Here is an 18,471-nt window from a genome sequence, read left to right as displayed (position 1 = left end):
ATAAACACGTAACTGTAACCATGGCAACCTTAAAGAAGCAGTAGCATGATAAAGGCGCTTAGCTGCTAAAGATGGAGAACACCTGCTTAACATCTGGACTAAGTGGGTCCCTCGTGGCAGTAAGCAGCCATGCTGGTGGAATGTTGTGCAGCATCTCAGCTTGTGCACAATGTACTTTTTTGAAAATACAAGCGTGTGCATCCAGAAGAATTTGATCGTGAAATGGAGACACATGTGGAATCAATCCTAATGTTTTCACCTACCTCCTGTCATCCTACACTAGGGGGTCAACACAGGGAAGTCACACTCACCTTTGACCTAGCTGAGTCGCTGGTGGGAGAATCTGCGGGCAGAAAAGACAAGAAGAACATCAGAGGCGGCGGCAGGAATCAGGTAAGAAGAAGAGAAGCATGTTGATGGGTTGATGAGGTGCACAATGGTGTTAGACAAGACCGACACTCGCACGCACACAAGCAGGCAACAGGCCATGCTGCACACAGCATTACACTCAGCGCCGCAAGCCCAGTTTACACATGTCGACACGCAGCGCCCCCTACAGCGCTTCCAACATGACCAGCGGTAGCTTTTCTCCGGCGACACTTAGTGCATCTTTAACCATGAAGACACAAAGCAAGTGAAGTGTGCACCGTGCGGGATGGACAAAGAGGAACATGACACTAGCTGTTTGTCACAATATTTGCTGCCATATGCTAGCTTTTTAGTCATTATTGCAACAAAACAGCCAAAATCTAAATGTCAATAAATATGTATAGCGGATAACTATTGTGTGACCTGCATCCTGAAAGTATATCTAAACTTTTGACTGGTACTGTATAAACAGTATATTCAATGATTTGCCATTTATATCATGAGGCTATCAATCCATCCATACAGACACACGTTTCTCGAGTTGTTCTCTAAAAGTGGATGAATTTTCTAAAATGTCAACGTAAACATCCATTTGTTGGTTTCTCTGACAGTGCCAATCAAAAGTGAGCATTATTATTTTTTGACATAGCTCTTATCCTTAGGCTGTGTAGGTGTACCTAATGTTGTGGCTATCGGTGATAGTTAACGTCTATAATATAATGTATGATGACAAAGCAATGGAAAGAATGTGGTTGGTAAGAGTCGCCATGACAACAGTGACAACAGTGATGATACAGATGGTGGAGGTGACAAGGGGGGTCACAGAGGGGCTCGCCATATGAGAAGAGAGGACGCCACACGAGACAGGAAGTGTTGGCAGTGGGGTGGATGAGAACCTCCTGGCGTCCGCCTAACGTCCGCTTCTCACTAAAATTTTGTGCCAAGCCCCCCTCTACACCCCTTGCAGTAGAGATGATGGTACAAGAGGCGAGTGCATACCATGCTATCTCTCCTGATGGCCAGCTATGAGACAGTGAGGAGAGACAGCGGAGAGCCTTTTCAGACAGCGGCCTGCGTCGCGTATGTGCTGACAGAAAACCCACATCGCGGGACGCTGTACAGTACCGTGTCGTTGCGTCCTCGCCGTTTTCTTTGCTCATTAGCCCTTTTCTTTCGTTTTTTTTGTTCTCTTTGCCGCCTCCTGTGCTTAAAAGAACTGCGGGTTCCTGCAGACTAGACAGCTACACTGCGGGCAACAATCCTCCTTCTTCCTACAGTTCCAGCTGTCCATCACGGACATTATAGAGTCCATCAGTGACATCACAGCGTGATAGACTCCGCCCACTTGGCCTGTGTCAAGATCAGTATGTGTGAATGGTGGGAAAGCCTTTAGGACACCCGACAGAGCCTCACTAGAGACAAGAGGAATCAGAGGTGGCCTTTCACTGTAAACATGTTCTGACCTGGGGAACAACATTAGTCACACAGCACAAGCAAGGGAAGCTTTTAAAGCGAATGAAGAAGCGCAACAATTTATCGCATCGTTTCGTTTAGATGCAAATAAATTGATAGCCACACGCGCCAACATTGTCCCTTCCAAAAGGGTTGGAGAGAGGGTTAAATTCATCAAACCAGTGGCGGGGCGGCGTGTTACCTGATACTTCGCCCTGCGGCGTGCCTGTGCGCCCGATGTTGGTGAGCAGGTGGTCGATGTTTGGTATCGGCTGCGACTCCACAGCGCTCTCTTCGTGCGACACTGTCTGCAATAGCACGAGGATTGAAACAGTAGAAATTAATCTTTGCAAAGCATCATTAGTGGTCAAACACTGCCCCCTATTGGTGTAGCTTGTGTTCTATGATCAAACAAAACACGCACCACTGGATCTCCATTGCCCTCTTCAGTGAAAAACCAGTCGTACTGTAAAGAAATAAAGCAAAACAATCAGGTTTTTGTTCTTAAGAGGGTGTTCCCTCAAGAGGACTTACATTCTGAATGAGGGTCTCAACTATCTTGTACTGGTCCGGCATATGTGTCACCATGTGGGTCATGTTGTCCTCGGTGGTGCGCACCAGTGTGGGACCAAATACGATGGCCAGATTCCTCGGTTCCATCTATAACAAAAGAGAGAAAGGTCTTTTAATTCTGAACGTGCACGACATTCCAAACATAAAAAAATAATAAAATCACGATGTTACCTTGTTCTTCTCAGAGTTGTCTGCTACAGTTTTTAAATGAGCAGAGAGGAACTTGAGCGTTTCGTAGTGATGATCTGGCAGCTCATGAAGCTGAAAGAAGACATAAGCAAATACTTTACACAACAACAAAGAAGTAGACATGGAAGTGGCATCAACGCAAACAGGAAGTGAAGCAACCCACCAGCCTCTTGAGCACTTTGAGCCTCTCCACTGGGTCCTCAATCCTGTTGGCCTCGATGAAGTCTGCATACTTATCTGTAGATCCAGAAAATAATTATGAATACAAGCACACAATTTTTATTTCACCCACTAGATGGGTGCAATAATATGAAAGGAAGAAAGAAGAGCGCACCATTGGTGAAGAGTGGCTCAGGGAGCTTTCGGAAGAAGGACTTCAGCAAACTGCTGATCACATTGAGGTCCCGCCATTTCTGAACAAATACCACACATTGATGACTAACAGAAAATTAAGAAGAACGGTAGCGGTACAGGAATATAAGACCTGTAAGGCCTCAAACAAGTCGTACATCATCCTGGATATCTATGTCGTTCATGCCCTTGTTATTGAGCTCCTCCTGCATGTTGGAGATTGCAGCGTTGTTTCCCGGCACCCTGTAGATTCCCGTGTATTCCAGCCCTCGCTCCTCCACCAACTTGCAGCAAACCTCCACAATCAGCGGCACAAACTAGACCACACAAAATACATGTAAACATTATTAGGGGAAGAACAAAAGCAAGCTGTGGTCTTAATATGACATCAAACCTTGTTGTTCTGTGCAGGAGGACAGTCGTCCAGTCTCACTCCAAATGTGACCCCAGGAGAGGGTTTCCTCTCAAAAGGTTTCCTCATTAGTCCCGGGATACCCTTTCTCCACGTCCCTTTGTCCTTAGGGGGGCTGGTGTCATCTACAGGGAGCAACACAGCATGAATGTGGCGCTCAGCGAGGACACACACGGAAAATAAGGACGTCGCACAACCTTTATGCATGGTCTTCTTTTCCTGCTCAGGCTTGGGGGAGTTTGGACTCAGGGCTTTGGAATCTCCTTTTCCCCCAAGCAGGGTCTGCCTAATGCTCAGAGACTGGCGAGACGATCTGGGTGACGGTTCCGTCTTGCTGCCTGTCGGGCTGAGGAAAAGACAAAATATCCTTTGCAGGACTTAAGTTGGACCCATCGGAGGAACGTCTGAGCTCTCCAAGAGTATGAGAGTGGTCTTCTCCCCTTCCTTGTTTTACCTCATTAAGGTGTTGTACTCCCTGATCTTCCGGCTGATGAGGTCATGGCTGGTGAAGGCCGCATTCTAAAAAAAAAAAAAAAAGATGAGGATGAAGGTGGAGGTAGAGGGGAACGCCCCTCGTCGCCCCTCACAGACAGTAACAGAAATGCGCAAGCCAAACGTAACAATAACTCCATTCATTGTCCACCCATGTCTTGAGGCTGTTAAGTCTTTTGTTCTAACCTCCTCGTCCAAGTTGCTGCTTTCCTGGATGACTCGTATCCAGGCCAGCATGTCCTCCCGGTCCTCGGCCTGGAACAGGTACTCGCAGTCTGACGTGGTGAGCCGCAGCACATTTTTCCGTTTGGTGTCACTGTAGGAGATGTCGATCAAACAGGCCTTGATGCTGATGGGTAGAGGCTCGTCCGTGGTTTGACAGTTGGCGTGCGCCTGCCCATCTTTTTTGTCCTTGTACAGACAGAGGTAGTGGCCTCTCAGCACGGCGTACATCTGCTTCCATGGGCGCATGCCGCCTCCAACGCGCTGCGGAAGTGGGTCAGTGAGAAAATTGGGTCGAAATGATGGAAATAGGAGTTCAAAGACACAGCGCTACACACCTTTCCTTTGTCTGTGTTTAGCTGCTTGAAATGCAGAAGACCCTCCCTAGTGGCATCGCAAAAGACGTCAGATGATGAATCTCTCCTGGACCCGGAATCTTCTGAAGACCTGTCCATTGTCTGTGATGAGCGGGGAAAATGACAGTGTCTAATTTTACATATCGTACATGTGGATTTTTATGTTGGTGAAGAAACTGGATTTACCTTCCTGAGTCCTTTCAGCCCAGCTATCAAGGACCTTCTAAATGACAGAGAACAAAATGTGATCTTAAATATGATCTTAAATTCTAATTCCTCTTTAAAACTCACCCGCCACCCTCTTCCCGGTAGTTATCCAAGCCTTCATCATATGACAAGGACCGCTCCGTTTTACCACCAGAATCTGACTCAATAATTGTGAGACGGAGAGAATCTGTGAAAAAGAAGGTCAACTCCTTACTTGTGATGGTGACTGCATAAAATAAAATAATTAGTTGAAAAAAATACCATGATCATGTGACATCTGGCGGCGCATAAGGGGGGACGTAGCTGTGGGGCTTGGGGGTATGGTGGTGATGATTGGTGTTGTGGAGATCACAGCGGAGGCGGGGATGTTGACCGTGTCCAGGTCCATGCTGGGACTCGAGGGTTCATCTGAGGACGGAGATAGAATCACGTCCTTAAACTACACACAGGAAATGACGGCGTATTACGAATATTAGCAGATTGAATCATCAGTGCTGATTCCGCTGTTTGTCACAGCCACAGGCCATGAGGACAACATTTTTGGGTTTGTAGAGCTGAACGCGGCAGGTAGTGCAATGTAGTTCTCATCTGCATTGCCCTTCATGTACATGTGTTTGAATGTGGTTGCCTGCGCTTCACTGTCATGTAATAGCTCATCTTAAATTATGTCACCCTGACATCAACCAACAAGGAACCAGTTTCATTTACCATGCTGCTGTCTCCCTTGCAAAATGTACACTAGGATAAAGCAAAACAAGGTAATGCCGCAATCTGTCTTACCTATGAAGGGGATAGAATCCAAGGAGTCGTCCAAGTTGTTTGAGCCATACTTCTGCTGTATGCCTCCCAGCCTCTTTAGATGCATTTCTCTGCAGCTGTCAGACCAACACGTCACTGCGTCAACAGAACCAGCCTTCAACAATGGTGGTGACTTATGGCTCCCTTGGTTATCACTAACGGCAAAGACATAGGACGGAGGGCGAGCGTGAGCAGATCCTGAGTTTTTGTCCTTTCTTAGGACTACCACTGTTGCATCACGTCCTTCGACACCCTCTGTAAGACCGCCATTGGTTCGTACAGGGGTGTTGGTGGAAACTTCTCTAGCCTTTGGCTTTTGGGTCACGACTCCATTTGTGGTGGTGGAAAAAGAAGAGGCGACACTTCCACTCTGGGTTTGTCTCTGCATGGGCATTTTACATGAGGGACCTGAACAAGAGGAGGACCTGGCCACGAAACTGGCCTCTGACCTGTTCTCCAGTTTTAGACTGTCAGCCCGACCCCTGAGCTCCAAGTGCAGAGGAGATGTGTAGCCCACATGGTTTCCAGTGAATCTTTGGTCTTTGAGCAAGTCTGTGGTTTTCATGGAGGCAGTTGAGGGTTCTGTGATGGAATTTTTAACAGGTAGACGTGAGGGCCTTGTAATGTTGCCATCAGTCCTTAATGGTTGTAGAGAATCTGTCATACCTTTGCTACATGGTCGATCAGCTAAAGGGGTATTAGATAATCCACTTCCTTGTCCATCTGAATCCTGGCCAGTGAGACTCCGATTGAGATGAGGTAAAGCTCTTTGGCCTGCTCCCTGCCTGCTGGCTCTCGCTTCCTCTCCTTGGCAAAGCAGAAGTCTGTCCTCTAAAACACTCCTCTCTCCAGAGCTGAGCCCATGTTCTGTAGGCTGCTGGCCCAGATGGTCATAAGACCTTGCTCGAGGTTTGGTAACCCCTACAGGGCCGGAAAAAGGTAGAGCATCTTGGGAAGCACTCCGAGGCCAGTTTCTGGTCTGCTCTGAGCCTGCTCCAAGCCTGTCCTGGGAGGCACTTCGTAATGGAGTGCTGTGATTGCCTCCATTTACTCCACGATCAGTCGATGTGCTCCTCCGTCTGACTTGAGAGGCCATCAACCCTCTCTGACTGGCACATTGAGGGGGTGTGCGCTGTTGGGTGTAAGCAGAGCTGGAATTGGCAGCAGCACGCAAACTGTCCAAGCGCTCCTGGATGGTACGGCAGCCATAGCTGTGCAGCCTCTTGGCGTCAATGTAGTCCTTGTAGGTGGTGTAGTTTCTCCAGTCAATGTTCTGATGAGGAGAGGAGGAAGGGGGGGTTGGAGAGGGTGAATGATGGTTGACTTTGGGTGACACGGCAGTGGAGAATGTGTCCGGTGAGGCAGCAGTAAGAGAAGCCCGTACTGGGGAAGGTACATTGTCGGAATAGACCGGGCTAGGTCTCAGGGAAGGGCAGTATGTTGAGGGCTCTGAGAGACGAGGAGAAGGACACTGCAACTGTGCACCTCCTGGAAGTGAAGAGATAAGGGGTCTGGGTATAGGAGAACCTGTTTCTGTTGAAGGACAGTATTGGTTCTCCTCAGTCCTGTGGCTGGGGCCTGCCCGAACCAAGTGGACACCCCCATCAACTTGTTCAGATTGAATGGTCGCTGTCCTCAAGTTGTCATTACTGACACAGAGCGCTGTCTTGGAGGTCTGCAGTGCTGGAGGTGATGGGGGAACAGGGATCTCCACTCGGTAGCCCTTCTCTGTTGACTCTCTGGGGGTGTTGTTGACAGCGGAGGGCTGTGGTGCCTCAGCCTTGCTCGCAGCCTTAATTTCTATGCGAGGGTAGCATATGGGTGGCGGCTCAGGGATGTTCTGGGCATTTCCGCTGTATGCCACATTTCCTTTGAGATATGCATCCTGAGAATATGCCTGCAAAGAGAACATGGAACATGATGTCAGGAATTTACCCAAATTCTTAGATGGAGAATGTACCCTGAAGCATATGGAGAGTGGAACCGGGGGACGGGTCTATTTGCGCCACTGGCAACTAACACCACATCTGTCAGCACAGCTGTCAGTGTGACAAAACACTTGTCATCATTTAAACACCTAGACAAAATAGCAGGTTGGACTTTACTGGATTGCACTAAAGAAGTCAGAGATTACTATTGCACGACCAATGACAGGAGGTCTTCTGCGCTGTGCTTCCCTTTGAAGATGGATGTCATAGAAGATCAATAAAAACTAGCTACATAAAGTACCTACTTAGAAAAAAAACAATTTTGCACCTCACAATGGTTCAAACAAGGAAGGAGAATTCACTGGGAGGAGGTTAGGAAAGACAAAGGTGACAGCCTTACCAGAGCAGTGATATCCCTGGAAAACTGAAGAGGGGTAAGCAGACAGGGAGTGAAAAGAAGTAGACAGGTAAGCGCAAAGATATGAAACATACAACACCCTGGATGTGAGGCAGGCTAAAAATAAATCTGACTGTGGGGAGATTAAACAGAGGCTTTAATGGATTTAGAACAGAGGAAATAATAGAAAGTCAGTCAGAAAATTCTGCCTCAAACAATGCTCAGTTTTCATTGATAGCGTCTGAGATATTAATATGTTGGACTGAACAGCATGGCATCTGAATCAGCAAGGCATTACAGCAAGCAGCATATCAAAAAACACTCTATCCAAGCACAGCCTACCTTATCTAATACACTTTCCACAGTTTTTGCTCATTTTCAGTCAAAAATTGTTCCTGATTTTGAAAACAAGCTACTGAAAACAAGCTACCATGCACAAAGTGCATGGTGTCATGCTTGCATTATGAACTCGACATCCAGCCGGCGAAAGACATCTTGTGACAGCTGTCAATTTGGACGCCAGAATGCCAGAGGCAAATTTGTATGGAATCTAGCAAGACATTTCAGTGTGCACGTGGTTTGCTGTTTTGACATTTCAAAGTGGAGGGGATCATGTCCAGATCTCGGCGAGGCTGTGATTAGCGTTTTTAAGTGTCAGAATTGTCAGGAGAGCACCAACAGCAATGAGTTCATTGCATCATCACAACATGATGACTAACCTGACAACCAGCGTGTTTGTTTACACAAGAATGTCACAAATTTCATGTTTGCATTGTGCATTAATATTCAAATGAATGGATTCTTACCAGCTGCAAAATGTCCTCATCCTTTGGCATCACACAAAGTTCCAGCGAGGTATCACTGGACGAGACAAAATGTCAGTCAAAAGGAGACAGGACAGGACACTGGGTACCAAATATCACAATTACTCCTACTCTGAGGAATTTGCTGGAATGTGTGGAATCTATATGAGTTGGGATCGTCACTTGCACACAAGCAGCTCACCTGTTCTGGATCAAGGCGATGACCTGCGAGTAGGTCTTCCCGATGATGCTCTCTCCATTCACCTTCACGATGCGATCCCCTGCAGAGAAACACAAAAAGCCCATTCTGACAACTGACTTGAGTAGATCCTTGCAGAATTTGAAAAGTGAAGTCATCTCCATGGACACCTTGGAATGAACTATGTGTGTACCTGTACAGAGTCCAGCTCCGTGGGCGGGGCCTCCCTCCTTCACTTGCTTGACAAAAATGGTGTCCATTGGCTCCAGGCGGCTTCGTTGTCTCCCTGGCAACAAGAAAGCATATGGTCAGATGAGACGCAGGACTAGGACACCTGGAACATTCAAAATTCTTGATGTTTACATACAGTAAATCTGGCAGTGCACACCTTTAGCTCCTTGTTGCCGTAGGAGATACTACATTCCAATATATACAGTATTCCAATATACGGAATATTGTGATTGAGTAGATGTGTTCAATCCACGATGAAGACTAACAAGAGGTTTTGCCCAGTAGAGGGCAGTACAGCTCAGGAGACAGCAGCAGTGTTTTTTCTGTGTTTTTGGAGGATTTGATTCTCGCTTGTTTCCTCCTGAGAGCAGCTTGCCTGACCTTGAGCGTGGGGAGCCCCGTCCCCTGACCGTTTGGTGAATTTTTCTTAGACCCACAAGTTTTATTGTATTCTGCGTTGTTTTCTTCTCCTGATTTGCTGGGCTTGTGTTTTCATAAGTCACTCAAGTCATTGTTTTTGTTTTGTTATTATTGGATTGTATGGGCCTCTCTGCACTGCAAATTGGATTCCATGCCACGCAGTTGGATGAGCAGGATTAAATGTGGAAGCTTTGGACATTTTTTAATGCTCCCTGACTGTCTGACCAAAACTAAACTACAGTGTGGATTAATGAAATACTTTCGTACTCGTGGGGGTGCTTGGGTAGGTGTAATGTGCAAATTCTGGATCTGAAAAGTTTCAAAATAATGTCCTCGTTCTAGAGGTTTTTAGGGTTAGCTAATGTTATTCTACATACGTGTGGCACAATACCACCGTCATATATTTACACTCCACACCAACTCTGAAATGTGCACAAAAACCTCACAATGTTCCCCCTTGAAACACTCTGGGAATGTGTGTGTGTGTGTGTGTAGATAGCTATCAGTGTCGGGTCTGCTCCAGTGGGAAAATATGGAAAAGGTGATGTTTGGCAATAACAAGCGAATGGGAAAGGTAAGCAAGCAAGCACACTTTGCATAAATCCATAAAGTTAAATGTCCTAGAAAGGCACAGCGTGTTTTATTGTTAGAGGTCTCCTCAGAAAGCAGCACAGACGCTTGAAGATGGCAGATGAAATAAACAATAGTTATTCTATCTCGGCTTTCCCATGAAGAACACAGAGCGATTCACACGCGCTCCGGTCCAAACACAACTTTACTTTGGGAACTTGAGCCCACTTGAGGAACACCTGCTTCCCCCGGAGCTCCTTTAAAACACCTTGCCAAGCCCCGGCGTCGCACACACCGTTGCTAATTGGTGCACTTTGTAAGCAGCCTGAAGCCAAAAACACTGTTTGTCTTCTTCACTTAAAACATACTGTATTATACAATTAGATAGCAGTCAAAAAGGATGGTCTTGGGAAAGAACCGCAGCTCCACAGTACTGGTAGCACTCATGCAGCCCCAGACCGTGATGCAACCACCACAATGTTTGACTCTAAGCAAGACAAAATTATCTTATAGGCAATTGTGACTGTGTGAGTCATTTTTCGGTAGATATTAAATGTGTACTGAGACTGTGTACTAAGCTTTACACTGACTACTCTAAATTATATCCAAGTTCACTTTCTTTAGTATGGTCCCTTTGGAAGATACAATAAAAAGTGTATTGAAATATGAGGACAGTAAATTCCTTCTTTGGCGCTTAACCTTACACTAATTACACAAAATGAGACTGAAGCAAGCACAGAGACATGAAGGGAGGAGGCAAAGGGAAGACTAGAGGAAGTAAGATAAAGAGAAAGATTTGGGGATAAGAGCAAGCTTGGTATGTGGAAGGAATGACAAATTCACATTGTACGTCAAATGTTTATCTGTGCATACACGTCAGCATATGTCTTTCGATGTGTGTGTTTTTTGAAGGGTGGAATGGTTTCCAGCGGCAACACCCAGCTAGTCAACATGCGGTTAACTGCCCTGCCCCCCCATCCCTCCTCTCTCCCTCTCTCTCTATCCAAACACCAACAGCATCATCAAACATTGGCTGCAGCTCAAGCAAATAAACGACAGTGCTGAGGCTGCAGCCAGCAACACATTTCTTTTCTCATTAAAATAACTGAGCACGTGGTGGGATGTAATGTCTGTCTGACGCCGTTTGAGGCTCTCCAGTTCTCCTATTCTATGTAAAGATCAAGTGTTTTAGCACAATATTGCTAGAATAGAAGCAAGGTCATCCATGGTGAATTAAGACTAATAGCCTGCTTATTAGGGAAGGGTCACATGATCAGGGCTTTTTGTCATTTTATTGTCTCTCAGCTGCATATCAGCTGTCAAGGATTAAACAGGAGGTTCCAAAAAGGGATGAGCCTTAGACTGAAAAACACATTCCTTTCTCATAATTCACCCGGGAGTCAAGGAAATGTGGAATGTGTGCCGATTTATACTCCAGTATCTACTTCAATGATAAGATGATACTAGCGAAGCTTTCGCTTACACACGAACATAATTAAAGTCTTGGAAAAGGTAGAACACACTCCCCCTTTCCCCCATGGGGTGCATGTAATTCCCTTGATGTTTTAGTGCCACTATTTCTCTGCAGATTTGTAAAATATGGGTCCATTGTGTTCCTATTTCTTCCGGACATGGCATGCACCGTACTGAATAAGAAAGCCAACTTCCGTATTATCCCCATGTCCTGCAGCCCGCTTGACTTTATCTATAGGTTGCATCGCTTTTTCCTCAAATGCTGTGTTAAAACCAATCCCTATTTGGAAAAATAAGCCTGTCGCGATGAGCCCCATCGCTGAGCATACATAATGCATCACGTGCGTTTAACCCCAGCCTGCATGGCAGTTATAATTATAAACTGTTGGTTGCCTACAGTCGAACACGTCACCCCCCATACCTGTCCGTTGGAGAATAATTTATGAGCTGCCTGGAAGTCCGGGGATCATTATTTACTGACTGCTGAGTTCGGCTGAGAAAGGTTCTTATGTATTAACTACACACTATATATAAATCATGACATCAGCAAGTGCACGCCTCCTTTCACAGTGATTGCATGCGACTACACTTTGTGGGTATTGTCGAGAAGTGGTTGCCCGAGGAGGCTGCCCGACCCTGACCGGAGCATTTGGGATGTCACCAACTGTCTAGGACATCACTTCCAAGCATGATGTTGACAGTCTGCAGCCAGCAAGTCCCGAGGGAAATCAGCACATGTAGGAAGGCGTGAATGGGAATATATTGGATGATGACCAATTAAACTAATAAGACATTCAAATAGACGGATCTTCCTGCTGTCATTGAAAGGCGTGAGGATGCAGTGCTGTTAATGGACTGTCAATCCTTATTTGACTCTTTCACAACACCTGAGGTCCCGTCTTACTCTGCGATCTGTCTTAATTGCTGAAGCAGTTTGATTTATCACACTTACCTCGGCTGCCATTCTCTTCATCCTGGAGGTGAAAACAGAAAGAGGAAAGAAAATTAGCTTGTTTGTTTCTGTAAGTCTTGGCATTACCTATTCATGAGTAGTACCAAAAAACCTGCACAGAACTTTTGGGTGGATATAGGACAGGGTGACATTTGAGGGACAAACAAACCCAAAAAACTACGTGCTATCTCAACGGATATGTATTCAAGTTCAGCCTGTGTTTGTGCATTTTTTAGCCATAGCGCTTTCATTTCCCTAAGTCCCTGTTGGTAACAGTCCCACAAAGACTCACACAAACAGTACAGTATGTGTCCTCCATTTAAGACTTCTGGATCATCTTCAAGTTAACCCCCAAATCCTGCGATTAGTTGAGCACTCCAATCCATAAAAGTAATTTCAAGTGAACAGAGTGTTTACGGGTTGCATAATGGGAGAACGGGTTTAGTTGGAGTAGATGTGAGCGAGTGAGGGAGCGTCACTAGTGTGTGTGTGCGCACAGGCTCTACCTGGTGGGCCACGCTGACGACTCCTCAAGTAACTTATAAGCCAGCAAACGTTGCCCTACTTGTTATCTAAAACCCTCCAGTGTATGAGACTCTCTGCTCATTATTGGACATCAGCGCCGGGACTTCAGGATTACCAAAAGGACAGATTGGCACCGGTTGATGTTATCCAGAGGACCTTGGCAGATGTCCCAGGTGGGATAAAGTCGAGGGCTTGAGTAGAAACCGTCATACTATGTGAATTGGGATTTTGAAAAAAGCTTGTTTTTGAAGCCTGAACATCAAAGTGGATGTTTTTGGAAACAGCATTGTTTCTGTAAAAATGCACTGTACAGAACAATTGAAACAACACGTGGTTGAAGCGCTTGAGCCCCTTTGTGCGTCAAGATACCCTACTTTGTTAAACCCAACACCCTTAACTCAGTTCCCTGATTCCTCTGTCTTTGATCTTTATGTCCTTCACACCTACTGTTCATCCTGCAGTGTCATTTTTGCGGACTGTTAAAAAATGCAAAGATGCTGCTGTCACATAAGGGATGAAAAACATTTATTGTCACCACACACTCTTAGTTTGGAGCATTCCTCCCTTGTTTGTCACTTCGCCTTCCTGTCTTGTGTCATGAGTTCCACCTGATCTCGTCAGCCAATCAGCTCCCTGCCCGTGTGTGATTAGTTTAGTCTCTTGAGTCTTGTCACATCCTCCAGTGCTGTCTACAAACTTTTTTTTAAGTTTAGTTTAATTTCGGGAAAATTAAATTAGTCTACATGCTTCTAACCCACTTGCCATTTGGGATCCACATTCCCTCGACCGCATGCCACCACATTGCGACACACTGGCAGCAGTTAGCCGTCGCTCTACCTCAATGACTTGTTTATTGTGAACAAATTAAAAACAAGACACGTTCCAGCAGTGAAGGTCTCAGTTGAGTAAACGGCGATTTGATGACAACAACTGTAATCGTTTGAAGATTAGATTACGACAACAATGATCAGTGATTTGAGAGAAACCGCCACATGGACCCAGAAGCAAAGCGGGTAATGCTTGAAAGGACATAGAACAACGTTCAGTCACCTTGAGAGAGTTGTGCACTGCAGACTCGGGTGGGTAGACGATGAAGTGGCGTAACGTAAAGCCAAAGCCTTGAGTAGTCCGATGCAGGCACAGCGTCTTGGGCCCAGGCCAGGAGAAAGGCTCCTCCTCAGCCACGGGAGAAGCGATGGCCGACGTGTCGCTCTGGTCGGGACCATCCTTCTGCTTGGCCTGAAAAGTACACAAAGTGATGTTAATTTTGGATCCTATTGGAAACATAAGAGAGTGATTATCCATTCAGTCAGTTTCAGACAATTTGACAAGAGCTACACTCGGAAAAGGAATGTAGGGCATTCCGGGACAAGGCCAAAATTATACATGCATAATTGTGTTTTTTAACTGTGGTGGAATTCGGAGAAAACAATATCTGTCAAAATAATAACCGTTCAGGCCCCCATTTGTTTTGCCGTGGGCTTGACACATCCACACATGTGGCCCTGGTTATTGCACATTTGGCGCTTTTTGCAGGACTCTTGGCGTGTTTGCACAATGACTTATGTTGTGCATTCCTACTGTGACCGAAGCGGGATAACAACAACCCTTTACGTTTACACAGCCGTGGTAATGATGTAGTTTCTTTCAAACATGCTTAACAAAGTTACATTAAGGAACATCATATGGTTACACTTGCACAATTCAACATGTCTGAAAAGGAGTGGGGAGAAGCAGATCTTATTTAATCCTACCCTCTCTCCATATCACAACAATGATAGTCTGTTCACTTCCCATGTTTAACATGGTTTCTAGTCACTGTTGCCAATTTAATATTCAAACACCTCCAGCAAGTCTTTCTCAAAAAAGCGATTAGCGACAAATGGTGTTATTGGAGAATTTTGGAGATGCTGGTGTGAAAGCCTGGATTATGCTCCTGTGTAGTCACAACACTGTTCCCATTGACGCCATCTTGATCCTTTTATAGCTCTTCGTTGTGGTTATGTGCGTGCCGTGCAGTCCTCTGCCGAAACGCCATGGGCTGTTTCAAAGAGTCAACTCCGTGAGCAACCACAACTCTCGTTGATCAAGTAGCTTGGTAGCCTCCTTTGTTGCAAGCGAAAAATGGCAATAAATGTGACGGAGAGATGATGTTGGAGCTGGAACTCAATTTGTTACACTTTTTGTCACTTTTATGTCAAATATTGATCCAAAATCAGAGGACAATGTCTTTACAAAGGTAAATATGGAAAAAGAAAATATGGGAAACTATTTAAAGGGGAGGCCGACGGGGAATGTGCAAAATATGGGACTGATATGGTAAGCTGACAGGTATGGTAAGCTGTACGCCCTCTGAACGAAACGTATAAACACTAATATGGCAAATTGGCTAATTATACAAACTAGATGATGACGCCATTTAGAGACTTTTGCTTTCCTTACTGAGGAGTTGGCAACACTTTCTTATTAGGAAAAGAAAAGAATGTGTGTTAATAGCTTATTCAGTAATGAAAAAAATAAATACAGGCGTAAATACTGACAGAAACATTGTACAATAAGGAATAAATAAATACAAAGTATATAATGTACAGTATAACGACTTGTTAGGTAATAATAAATGAATGAAGGATAAATGATATCAGACACTGGTTGTGAGCATTCAGCTTCCTCCACATACTTTATAAAAACCATATGCTTGCACTGTTTCTTCAACTGACTCATAACTTTACATTGCTCGAGTGCCTTACTCAATCCATACAATAATTTTACTCCACATATTGATATGCTAAAAGGACACTTGGCATCAGGCCAAACTGTGATTTGTCTAATCGCTCGGTTGATGAAAGACCAACTAGCGGAAGAAACAAATTAATGCTAAAATAATGTCTGGAAATATTTTGTAACTTTGCTGAGTGTGTGACGTCCACCATGCACCACAGGGTGTGTTGCTACCAGAGGCTCTTCAATGGAAATATATCTAAACGTTTAGAGACGTCCTCTTGGCTTGGCTGTCTGCAGCCACACTTCCCGCCGGGGCTGTCCGGGAGGAGCAGATGTGGAGGTCTTTAGGGAGAAGCATGGGTGTGGGGCTTAGTGGAATGACTGGTGAAATCTCCAGCAATTCTCAGCGGTGATGAGCTGGACGTAAGCCAGAGTTCCCCAACGCAACATAGCTGACGTAGCTGGCGTTTTTTTTGTTTGTTTCACGCTTTAAAAATTAATGCCATGTTATGTAAGAGCTAAGCTATTTGACTCCGCAGGGCTTAGGGACACACACACCTCCCGCTTGTTCTGTTAATATAGAAAATGTGATGAATTATGAAGCATCCAAGTGCTGCCTTTGCTTCACTGTAAAACTAACTCAAACAATATAAATACTCAATTATGCATTCAGTCCGCTCATCAAAACATTGCGTAGACACCAAAGGGTTTGGCGCCATATGGTGCCTTGAGGAAGACGTATTTGCATGCCCGTTCCGGCGTCATTTATGTATATGAGATCAGCGCTTTGATTGAGTTTGACTGTCACTGCTTGTCTACTTTGAGCAAAGTATGTTTTTGTTAGTCTTAGTCAGGCCTGCGCGTCTGACGTCATCCATGTACCTCCTTGCACTCCCTCACACTTTTCCTTTCCAAGCCTCTCTGACCACAGACATTTAACATTAGTCACCCATGTTCACTTTATCACTGGAAAATATGCCTTCAATGCGTAGGTTTGGACGATGACCGACGCACAAAATACAATATAATACAATATTTTTAGCGGATGCTTTCTTAAGGCACAAACCTGCATCACACGTAATAAAAGATATCGGTCAGTGAAACAGGACGACCCTGCCGCAGAAGAGCAGGATGACGCACACAAAATTCCTCAGACAGCACAACAAAGTATGCCCCCCCTCCTCTCTGAAATGCCTCCTATGTAAACCTATACGCCTCAAAGCTTCAGTAAGTACACATTCCACAATCTTGCCTCCTCAAAATGTCAAATTGCGGAGGGATGTTTTGTTTTTTTTTGTTTTTTTTGTCCCTTACCCGTGATCGTACACAGTTCTTCCTGGAGGCTTCCCGAAGCCGAGCCCAGGAAACGCCGCGGGTGGAACTCTTGAGCCCCAGTTCCAATTCTCCCCAGTAGGCTCTGGCTAAAAGCTGGAACCAAAGACAATAAGGTTCCGACAAGCAACCGTCCACCCCGGCCAGCCGAGCCCAAGGACAGCTTCCAGATGACGGGGATGCGGAAAGGGAACAGCAGCCCTCAGATTCCACGTCGTGTAGGTCAGGTAGATCCCTCAGAGGAAGCGGCTTGCAGCCCGAAGGAAGCCCGTTCCTCTGGGCTAGCATGGCATAGCAAAGTTCAAGTAGAACTAGATGACCAGATTAGGTATAATCAAAGCGCCTCTAATTCAATCCATCGTTTCCAGAATGAGGCTTGTTGCTCGGGACGTCCCGCATGCTGATGCTTCCACTCAATGGAGAGTAGAGCTCAGAGGCTGAGTGTGCTGCTGCAGAGAGCCTGGACCGCTAGACGCACCCACCCACTGGCCACACACAACTCTGAGGTATGCACACAAACACACACACACACACACCAGGCAGCCTCTTCCTTTCCTGTCTCCTCCATCTCTAAGTCACGTCATCCATCGCTGCAAGGGAATAAATAATCAAGGAGGACAAATGAAAATGTTAGGCCAGCAAGAGCGTTATATAATAATGTGTATTAAGCAGGATGCCATTTGCTCAATGATCTTTTATAGGACAGGAGCACTATGTTGTTTTTAAGAACGTAAGGAAACTCCAGTCAAAGATCCTCACAATGACAAGAGAGATCTGCTGTTGTTAAGGGCCTCCTACAAAAAACGCTACTCAAAGATCCTCTGTAAGAAAGGAGTACAGTCGCCCCTCGCCCCTTTGCGGTTCCAATTTTGTGTCTTCACTCTATCATGGTTTTTAAAAAATATATTAATAAATCATGCTGTTTTGTGGTTGAATACAGAATACATTAGTCAAACAAATATGCATATTGAAGCCATTTTTATGTATTTTTCCCCTAAATTAAGCATTTTGAAGCATGGTATAAAAATAATAATGGTTACATGAACTAAAATACAAAAATATAAGGCATTCAGAAGACTCATTCAAAGACGCTGTGAATGACATGGAGTATTCTACACTTGTCACCAGGTGTCAGTAATGTTACTGTAATGTTGGGTGAAACGCGCAAACGCCACACTTTATCGCAACAAGCTTTTATTGTAGATTTCAAATATCTCACAACAGGCATTATTGTGCCTAATAATAAAAACTCGGGCTACAGTAACCCAGTCCAAGGCAAAACTCATTTATAGCAACACACACAAGTATGAGTCTTATTTATGTTTTCAATGGCTTATTTACTGTTATTATGTCTACTATATTGGGTAATATGAATGTAAGGGTGACGATAGGGGTGTTAGTTCATGTCTACAGGGCTCTAATAATATTAAAAACTGTATTTAGAAGGTCGGAAACAGGTTTTCTATGCTCTATGAAAATATTCAATTTTATTGATGCTC

General features: G+C 45.1%; 2 protein-coding genes across 6 annotated transcripts in view; one reads left to right on the top strand and one right to left on the bottom strand.

Moving 5' to 3' along the window:
* The window catches only part of gpr158a (G protein-coupled receptor 158a), a 126,505-nt gene that overhangs the window by 7,938 nt on the left and 100,096 nt on the right, over positions 1 to 18,471 (top strand). Inside the window, exons 2-3 of the mRNA XM_054766073.1 lie at positions 284 to 393; positions 17,341 to 17,478. The gene's annotated coding sequence lies outside the window, so the exon portion shown is untranslated. The remainder of the gene's footprint in view (positions 1 to 283; positions 394 to 17,340; positions 17,479 to 18,471) is intronic.
* LOC129174264 (rho GTPase-activating protein 21) overlaps positions 1 to 18,471 on the bottom strand; it is a 46,220-nt gene that overhangs the window by 2,723 nt on the left and 25,026 nt on the right. For 3 of the 5 annotated variants that reach the window (XM_054766062.1, XM_054766063.1, XM_054766061.1), the window contains 23 exons: positions 13,970 to 14,158; positions 12,395 to 12,416; positions 8,942 to 9,034; positions 8,752 to 8,830; positions 8,553 to 8,607; positions 7,750 to 7,773; positions 5,404 to 7,318; positions 4,885 to 5,031; positions 4,708 to 4,810; positions 4,603 to 4,639; positions 4,399 to 4,518; positions 4,025 to 4,324; positions 3,801 to 3,865; positions 3,544 to 3,692; positions 3,329 to 3,471; positions 3,093 to 3,251; positions 2,918 to 2,996; positions 2,747 to 2,820; positions 2,566 to 2,655; positions 2,356 to 2,481; positions 2,246 to 2,287; positions 2,024 to 2,129; positions 312 to 343 (listed from right to left, as the gene is read on the bottom strand). In XM_054766062.1, the coding sequence (XP_054622037.1) occupies positions 312 to 343; positions 2,024 to 2,129; positions 2,246 to 2,287; positions 2,356 to 2,481; positions 2,566 to 2,655; positions 2,747 to 2,820; positions 2,918 to 2,996; positions 3,093 to 3,251; positions 3,329 to 3,471; positions 3,544 to 3,692; positions 3,801 to 3,865; positions 4,025 to 4,324; positions 4,399 to 4,518; positions 4,603 to 4,639; positions 4,708 to 4,810; positions 4,885 to 5,031; positions 5,404 to 7,318; positions 7,750 to 7,773; positions 8,553 to 8,607; positions 8,752 to 8,830; positions 8,942 to 9,034; positions 12,395 to 12,416; positions 13,970 to 14,158 (4,149 nt within the window). Of the gene's footprint in view, positions 1 to 311; positions 344 to 2,023; positions 2,130 to 2,245; positions 2,288 to 2,355; positions 2,482 to 2,565; positions 2,656 to 2,746; positions 2,821 to 2,917; positions 2,997 to 3,092; positions 3,252 to 3,328; positions 3,472 to 3,543; positions 3,693 to 3,800; positions 3,866 to 4,024; positions 4,325 to 4,398; positions 4,519 to 4,602; positions 4,640 to 4,707; positions 4,811 to 4,884; positions 5,032 to 5,403; positions 7,319 to 7,749; positions 7,774 to 8,552; positions 8,608 to 8,751; positions 8,831 to 8,941; positions 9,035 to 12,394; positions 12,417 to 13,969; positions 14,159 to 16,954; positions 17,505 to 18,471 lie in introns of those variants that run through there. The other 2 variants (XM_054766058.1, XM_054766059.1) reach the window with 2 other exon arrangements.

This window comes from Dunckerocampus dactyliophorus, chromosome 21, assembly GCF_027744805.1.
Source record: "Dunckerocampus dactyliophorus isolate RoL2022-P2 chromosome 21, RoL_Ddac_1.1, whole genome shotgun sequence".
NCBI classification, from domain to species: domain Eukaryota; kingdom Metazoa; phylum Chordata; class Actinopteri; order Syngnathiformes; family Syngnathidae; genus Dunckerocampus; species Dunckerocampus dactyliophorus.
Note: the sequence above shows the minus strand (reverse complement) of the source record. Positions and strands in the feature narration are given on the sequence as shown.